Source organism: Aptenodytes patagonicus, chromosome 15 (genome assembly GCF_965638725.1).
Source record: "Aptenodytes patagonicus chromosome 15, bAptPat1.pri.cur, whole genome shotgun sequence".
Classification (NCBI taxonomy): Eukaryota; Metazoa; Chordata; class Aves; order Sphenisciformes; family Spheniscidae; genus Aptenodytes; species Aptenodytes patagonicus.
Genome location: NC_134963.1, coordinates 6,119,629 through 6,128,331, shown reverse-complemented (window position 1 = coordinate 6,128,331; position 8,703 = coordinate 6,119,629). Strand labels below are relative to the sequence as shown.

The window sequence follows — 8,703 nt, the reverse complement described above, 5'->3', positions numbered from 1 at the left end:
GCATTATATTTTGGACAAGATACTATGGAGAATGTCAAACACTGGAACTAGTCAGGAGAAATAAAACTGGAGTTGCAAAAGCCGAGCGTGGAATGACGGCTGCGTGCTGCGTGTTGTGCATACAGCATTAATTCCCTATTTTTGGCATATGCAGAAAGGCTGATGCACGTGAATGGGAGGTATGAATGGCGTGAATGCAACACTGTGACACTCGGGCAAACTTTTTCAAGCAATACCGTCAATATCTCATTCTGTCCCAAGTTACAAAATTTCGATCTTCCTCATGCACTGCCAGTAGGCACTCGGCATCATTGACCGGGGCGGCCAGGAAGGTAACAAAACAGCCTCCAAACATCTGAGTTCGATATTCAATTGCCTAACTTATAATAACAATCGATGATATGCTGTGAAAACATATCTACGTATTGTTCATGAACTTTATTGCCAAACTTGAACACCGCAGGATATTGCACAAAGTTCCAGAGGGAGCATGAGGATGAATAATGGCGTAGTCATCCTTTCCTGGCAAAGACCGCTTATGAAAGCATGGAAAGGGGTAGCAGTATGAGCAGAACATTTGGAGAACGCTCTGGAGTACCTCAGGGGAACAGATATGCTGTGAAATCATCGTTTTGTCTGAGTTAGAGGTGAGAAAAGAGTTCATGCCACCAGGATTCAGTTTTAAATGAGTTCCCACTGCTACGTACAAATACATGTAGAGGAAAAAAGTAATAATTTAGAGAACGTGCTAGTGGCAAGACTAAAACTACTTTCACATAGATGAAAAACCAGCACGGCAGTTTATGCTATGGAAAGCGGTAGATTCAAGGTTGGCTTGATCCAAACTCACTGGAAACAACGGAAGGTTTCAGTGACCCGGCAGGAGAGGTCTCTTATCCGGTCACGTACATGACCCGCAACTCCTCGAGTTCATGCTTCTCTTGCCGAAAGCTTTCCCTTCCACACGTGCCCACGCCCTGAGCCTGCACTAACGCAGCCAGCTCTGCTAGCTCAAAACTGGCAGCTTGAGTGAGATGAGCAGAATTTACTTATGTAAATCAAGTATTTGGATTAAATTTGTCACACAACCGAAGACAAACGCGACGTCTGAGTATTACCAGGAGTACCATAACTGGCGCTTACTTGGCAAACCCAAACGCATAAATATTTCACTAGAAAGCCAGATTGTGCTTTAGTCTTTAAATCTTCTGCAGATAATTAAAACAGCTAGTCATGAAAACAGATTTCCTTAAGCTCAAGCATGACCTTCTGTATTCCTGACTGGGAGTTTTAATTGAGAATTAGCATTTAAACACGGCCATGCAAGGAACGGCTTTTTATGCACAGTTAGTCTCGGGTGATGCAGAAGCCTGCCGTACATCTTGACCGTGTTTTCCTGAGCTCAATGAATAGCCGGGCTTCCCCGTTACGTTCTTGATCGTTAGCTGCTCCCCAGATCTCTACCTTGCTGTAGCAAGTTTGGGTTTCCCGGGCTGCAGCAGCAGCAGCAGCAGCAGCAGCAGCTTCGGCCGCGCAGGACCGCGGTGGCAGCCGCCCTCCCGCCCGCCCGCCCGGGTTCCCTCAGGAGCCGCCAGCCAAGCCTGCCGCGCTCCCGCCGTCGCTCCCCCCGTTGCCGGGCAACGCCTCCTCAGCGGCTCACCCAATGCCGTTCCGCGCGCCGCTCTTTCTAACAGGACAGCTCTCCCCGCCTCGTCCTGGTTGGCTCCTCGCCGCCGCGGCTCTGCCCCTGCTCCGCGCTCATTGGTTTCTCCCGAGTACGGGTCCCGCCTCCTGCGCCGCGCGGTCCCCGCCTCGGGGTTTAGGCGGTCCCCTTCGGAATAGTCCCTTAATGGCCACCGTAGCGCAGGCCGTACGTGGCAAGTGGGGCTGTGTCGGCCTATGAGCGGCGGCCCCGTGCCCCGGAAGGGGCGTGGCGCCAGCCGGAAGCCCCCCCTCCCTTTTCCCCGCTGGCCCGCCGCTCGGCGCCCCCTCCCGCTGGGCTCCGCCATGTCGCCGGTGCGGGCGGTGCTGGCGCTGCTGGCCGCGCTGGCGGCCCCGGCTGCCGCCTACTTCGTCAGCATCGACGCGCACGCTGAGGAGTGCTTCCTGGAGCGGGTGCCGTCCGGCACGAAGATGGGGCTCATCTTCGAGGTGGCGGAGGGGGGCTTCCTGGACATCGACGTGGAGGTGAGGCGGGACGGCGCCGCGGCGGGCTGACCTTGGGCCGCGGGTGCCGTGCTGAGGGGAGGGCCGCCGGGCCCCTGTCCCGCCGCCGCGGGGCTGCCCCGGGGCCGGGCCCTGCGCGCCCGTCCCCCGCCGCGTGCGGGGGTGGGGAGGCCGTGGCGGCTCGGAGCAGCGCCCCGGGGGGCGGCGGTGGCGGTGCCCTGCGGGGGGCGAAGACCGACTTGAGGGCGGCGTAAGCCGTCCGTGAAGTTTGGGACGGTCCCGCCTCGTTGCGGGGGCTCCGTGCGGCGGGCTCGCCGTCGGCTTGCTGGGCGAGGAGGGCTCCCTGCCCGGCCGGACCGGGCCTCGCGTGGTGGCGTGGGCCATCTCGGAGGGGACGAGGCGCCTCTTCTGGGGGTTACGTCTCCTAAGGCCGCTTGCCGTTTCTGCTGTTGCTGCAGAAGGCAGTCTTCCTGTTTTCAGAGCTGCTCTCTTGAGGTTTTCCTCGTTACTCTGCTCGATGTGGCCTCGTTTGGCGGGAAGAACGAACAGGGTTGCTCTTGGCAAAAACGTGTCGTTGGTTCTGGGAGCAGTGTGGCTCCCCTTGAATCAAAGGGTGTTGGCTTTCATCAGGGTGATTGCCATCTGGAGAGCTGTAGGTAAGTCCTTTTCTGCAACGAGACATCAAATCAGTAGCAGAATAATAAAAAAGAATTCCTCTCATCTTGGCGAAGAGCAGGTAGTTGGGTTTTTTGGATCACTTAAACACGAGAGAGTTGTTGCTGAGAGTGAATATAATTGTTTAAAACTGCACGTCGCTCTAGTACGGGTCAGAGTCAGGAAGCTATGAAATCCCGTTCAGATGTCACTAATGGAAGCTCGGCAGCAGAGTTTGGCGGCCTGGCGGGACGGAAGCCGTAAGATCCCGGTGACCCTGAGCGCTCAGTACTCAGGCCCTTAGTCCGTTTGAAATGGTAACTGCAACAATGCACAACCGTATGTCTGAAGTAGTATTGACATATGGGAGAATGTCTTTTTTTTTTTTTTCCTTCTTGTTTTCCTTCAAACATCAGAGATAAGGTTTCCCCTGTAGTTGTTAATTTGGCTAACAGCCAGGGCTGTAGCTAGCTTATGGTTTATTTGTTCTTGAATGCTTCTTATCTTGACTACGGAAGGCCAGTAAGGGAGGCTTTTCTATGACTTTCTTTACCAAGAAGTTGTGGTGTTTTGGTTTTTTTTTAAAAAAAAAAAAAGACTTCTGTGCAGAAAAATGCATCACTGCTTTTGAGCTGTGGGAGGGAAAGTATGAAGAATGCCGAACTGGTCAGGTTACAGATGGTATTGATAATTCTGACTGGATAACTTCAGAATATGCATGAAATGTTGTAATGGTGTACTTAAACCCACCGTATTTTAAATAAAATGTATGATACTTTGTTTTCCCCATCCAGATTACAGGGCCTGATAATAAAGGAATTTATAAAGGCGATCGAGAGTCCAGTGGAAAATACACGTTTGCCGCCCACATGGATGGAACGTACAAGTTCTGCTTTAGCAACAGGATGTCCACCATGACTCCCAAGATAGTGATGTTCACTATTGATATCGGGGAAGCTCCAAAGGGGCAAGACATGGAGACAGAAGGTGAGGAAGACTCCTGGAAAGAAATTAGCTCTGGCTTGGGAGCTTTTCCCTACGTGCATGGCTTCTGAACTTGACTAGGATTCTCAGAGTTCCTGTTTCTTCAGGCTGTCTAGTTAGCTGTTCTCTTGCACAGCTAAAATGGATATGGGTGTTTTTAGACCTCATTACATGATATAGTGCAAAATCACCAGAGAATCACTTGGCCATCTGCAGAAACTAATGCTTTCATCCTTTAGTCTTTTCATCAGTTTCATTCTCTGATTTCTAGTTTGCTCAGCGGTATGTAGACTACTACATGCAGTAGTTGAGCTCTTTGATAAATGTGCTAATATAAAAATTTTCTCTTAGCCGTGTAAATTACTGTTTTATCTGCAGCCTTTTGTCCTGTACTTGTGTTCATCTCTTACACTTTTCTCTAGGTGGTGGAGATACCTGGGATGGTATGTGTACTGCTTTTTGAAAGCTCATTAGCATCTTGTCTTTTGCGTATGTTTATTCACTAACAGCTAACGTTTGCTTTTTCTCTGTAACATTTGTTTGTAGCATGAGAATGTCTTTTTTAATAAACTACATAAAAGGTCTGATTCTGAGCAATGCCGAGCACCTGCAAGCTTTCATCGAGAGATTTGTATACTTAGCAGCTCTTGGGATCAGGTCCTTGAACTGTCCGTGACAGTTTGTCTTCGGGTGGTTGTTTATGGCTAACGGAAGACTTAATCAGGACTTTTAGGTGAAATTAAACTAAAACGCTGAACATCCAAGAACATTGGATATTTTAGATGGTGTTCGCTTTTTGTTGCTAAAGTGGGTGTTGAATAATCAAGGGCTTTTGGAAGCAATAAGCTTCTTTTAGGCTATTAATTCTCAGTAATGTTACAAGGGGAAAAACTTCAAACTTGTCATTTGCTGTAAAGGAAATAAATGAATGTATTGGGTAACATAAAGTTTTATTTAGAAATCACTAACTGTAGCTAGAAAGGCAATAAATTCTTGTTTTCTATTTTAGCAAGGAAATAACTGTGTGCATTGAGTGCTTTTGAAAAGTAACAAATTCCTAACTTGTTTGGTTTTTTTTAAAGACTCAGTTAAATCTTTTATTGAGTCTGAATATATCCGCTGTAAAGAATATTAGCGCAGCTTTAAATTTTTAAGGCAAACACTTTTTCTTGAGTGTATTTTTTTTGGAGTGGATTTAAACAATCCCTGCAACTGTAATTTCTTCTCTTACTAATAAACCACTTATTGAAATGACCAGTTGGCCATGAAGATAAGGATTTGCGATATTAGCAAAGGGAGTGTGGTTTACACAACTATTTAAGATTTTAACTGCAACTTGTATGAGTGTTATTCTCTCATCCTCTTTTTGACTGTTCACCATAAGGTGTGTATTTTGAATAGCTTTATTTTCAGATTGTGATCTGAAACACTTAATTTATAAGTAAAAAGGTAATAAGGGAGCTTCAAAGTCAGGTACGTCCCTTCAGTGGAAACTGTGTTGGTTTTTGTGACTTCTTTTTGAGAGCTGATTGCCCAGGGCGTGTCTGTGGAATGATATCTTGAACTTCTCTTCATGCTAGAAAACTTTGAAAATTACTTGCATAGTTTATAAATTTGTAAGTGGACAGTTCTTTGAGCATGAATGTATTTAAAAGATCCTGTGATCGACAGTCAAATCAGTAAATCTCGGATCTCTGATCCTGCCACTGCTGAACTATCTCAAGCTAGTTTTCTGTTATCGTTGGTTTGGTATTTTCCTCTCCTGCTTTCACGACATACCAGAACCTGAAGCCGGTTCCTGCCCTCTGCCAGGCCCCTTTGGCATTGTTTCTGCTGAATGCTGTGCTTCAGCTAAACTGGAAGATCACAAGATGTGATATGTTGCTTCAGAAAGTGATCTCGTTTTGCCAGCATCATGATCTTAAGCTAAATTCTCAGTCGTTCTATTTTTGCAAGCTTAACAACTAGGAAAAGCTGTAATGTTAAGATAATTTGCTTGGAATATGTTGGATGATATTGGCAAAATAGATAGTAGTGTGTGGTAATGATCTCGTGTGTTTTTACGTTCTGTTTTTCTGGAAGAGTATGCCCATATTGGAAATAAGTGGTCTGTACTGACTCTAAATTGTGTGTCTTCTGCCTTCTAGTCGGATGTGGAGAAAGATGTTTTCCCACTTATTAAATACCAGAGAGACGCGTTAGGAAAAGTGACACTATGAAAACTAAACTTTACTTTGCTGTAAGGATAGTAAGTTTTCAGCTGTACAGACTGCATTTTTCAGAACAACTTCTGTGACAGGAAATTAAGTATAACTGTTCATAAATTTTAACAAATTGTTTTTTGAGTCAGTAACAGGCTTTCTGATGCTTCTGAAATTATTCCGCAGCTCATCAGAACAAGCTAGAAGAGATGATTAATGAGTTAGCAGTGGCCATGACAGCTGTAAAGCATGAACAGGAGTACATGGAAGTTCGTGAAAGAATACATAGAGCAAGTATGTGTCTTTGATTTAAATGCCTCTCCCCTCTCGAATGAACTTAAAAAACATGATTTAAAATACAAGTCCATGAAAGCTATTCCAAGTTACTAAAAAAAACCCCACCCCATAGAACAGGTTCTGACGGACCTGCCCATACAATAAAGAATGTAGCTGATGCTTGCAATCTTCTTTAAATTGGCTCGCCTCTCATGTAACGAAGGTTGTTATGCAAAATAATCTTTGCTTAATTGGTGTAAATTCTGTAGTTCTTTGAAGGGCATATTCATGAAGATACTGGTAACGGTATGGATCCCAGGGACGGACTTTGGTTGAACTATTACCTCATCCTTGAAGTGGGTGTGGCTTAATTGAGCCAAAGTCTTTTTAAAATATTTTGTTGAAATAGAGCAGAACTACTGTTATTTGCAAGTAGAGAATATGGTGAACCCTCCAGTCACAACCCTCACTTTCTGAAATACAGCTTTAAAATATGACTGAGAGCGCTAAGTGGTTCCTTAGGGGAAGCCCAGTGAGAATAAAGGGCAAATATTTTTAATGTGAAAATACAACATTATATTAAAGCACTGGCCCCTCAACCTTTTGAACCTATGGATATTGCCAGTTTTATGACTTTTTGTTACTAATGGTCTGATTTAAGAAAATGCTGAATTTTTTAGAACCAAAGATGATGAACCTTTAGAGAGTAGAAATTCCCCACTTGACTTTGAGACTGTAATATGCAACCGTTAGCTGAAAAAGCAAGTGGCTTCTGTTTGGCAGTCAGAAGCTTCTGCCTGGCCTCTTTGAGGGTGGGCGGAATAGAGAAAGATGCGGCGGTGTATGTCCAAAGTTGAGGTTAAAACACGCGCCTGCATAGCACGGTTCAAGCTGCTCAGAAAAATGCCCCCCCCCCCCAGCTCTCAGATCTCATCTCTAAGACTTGCAGAGTCCTTCTGGGACACTTGCAATGACATGATACGAATACCAGTGGTTTCTGTGCAGTACTTCAGTTCCAATGACAGTCTGTTTTAAGTTTGTTTTAAATGCTTTGTTACTTACTGCTTTTTTTTTTTTTTCCCCCCAACAGTTAATGACAACACAAACAGCAGAGTGGTTCTTTGGTCATTCTTTGAAGCTCTTGTATTAGTTGCCATGACACTGGGACAAATCTACTATCTGAAGAGGTTTTTTGAAGTCCGAAGGGTTGTTTAAGAGTACTTTTCTGGTCCCGGATTTCAGTTCACTGGCTACCAAACATCCTGGTCACAAAAAAGTCATTTGGTTTCTGAACCCTCTTTACTGAACTGTAAAACTTATTGCTTATGTTCCTTCCTAGTTAAAAACGAATTGTTTTTATATATCTTCTGTAGCAAAAGCTGTGCTGAAATCTTGTCACTTAATTGGCATAATTTTTTTTCACTGAAATCTGCCTAGTCTGTATGCTAAGCGAGGTCCAAGCAAGCTGCAAATGCTGTAATTCAGCTGTAGTAACAAGCAATGTTCATGTCTTCTCTAACTTTTTTCCCCGTTTTCGTACTTGCGGTTCTATCTAGGGAAACGGTACAAGGCCCTAACATGACTGTTTGCATTTTTGACATCTTTAACCCTGCAGTAGGTGTTACGAAATTGAAATAATCCCTTCTTCGCTTACATAAACCGCCAAGGAGAAGTGATTGGAACTTTGTTCTGCTAATGAATAGAAGACAGCTGACAACTTCCAATCTAGTATTCATACCTAGTTGCTATTTAAAAAAGCCTTCAGTGACTATCCTGATTACGTCAACTTATTCCCAAAGTTCTTTTAAATTAAATAGCCGATATGAAAATACATTTTTCTCCTCTCATTACCGAATGTTCATCGTATGGTTTTTAGTCTTTCACAGGTTTTTATATCGAAGCCAGTTGTGTGCAGTGTCTTGGCAAACAATGGTTAACCCTTTGGCTTTTGCAGGTCCCAAGCTCAGACTGTTGGCGCTATTGCAGAATGCATTAGTGTTCAGGAAATCTGGATTCCTGATGCCAAAGGGTTAATGATTCTGGGGGTTTATTGCTATGCTATGCAGCCCTTGTATTTAAGTTAAGTGGCAGTCTCTGCCGTTATCTGATCATAATTAGCATAATGCTAAATACCGGTGTGTTTTCTTTTTCAGGCACATGTAGATTTGTTTTTGTATAAAGTTACTTTCCTCGGTATCTGATGATTGGTTTAAAAATTAAAAGAAGCGTCTGATGTGAGTGCTGAGCCAGGATTATGTTGTGACTGATGTATATTAGTTGTAATCATTTTTGGGGGTGGGGTGGGGTCTTTTCCAGGGGGGAGCCTCTACAAGTAACACACAACAGTTTTGTACAATTAATTTAAAATTTGTTACAGGTTTTCATGTTCCAGGTAAAGTTTTTCCAACCTTGGGCAAACACT

At 44.6% G+C, this 8,703-nt stretch overlaps 1 protein-coding gene across 2 annotated transcripts; it reads left to right on the top strand.

Annotated features, from left to right (window-relative positions):
- The first annotated feature begins 1,964 nt into the window (after nt 1-1,964).
- On the top strand, nt 1,965-8,524 carry TMED2 (transmembrane p24 trafficking protein 2). 2 transcript variants are annotated; one of them, XM_076352794.1, is made up of 5 exons: nt 1,965-2,187; nt 3,615-3,807; nt 4,227-4,247; nt 6,192-6,299; nt 7,372-8,524. In XM_076352794.1, exons 1-5 carry the CDS (start codon nt 2,008-2,010, stop codon nt 7,494-7,496), a joined length of 627 nt encoding a protein of 208 aa, XP_076208909.1. In that variant the 5' UTR covers nt 1,965-2,007; the 3' UTR covers nt 7,497-8,524. The 2 variants fall into 2 exon arrangements, with proteins under 2 accessions (XP_076208909.1, XP_076208910.1); XM_076352795.1 differs by lacking the exon at nt 4,227-4,247 and having other exon boundaries at nt 1,966-2,187.
- The last annotated feature ends 179 nt before the right edge of the window (nt 8,525-8,703 follow it).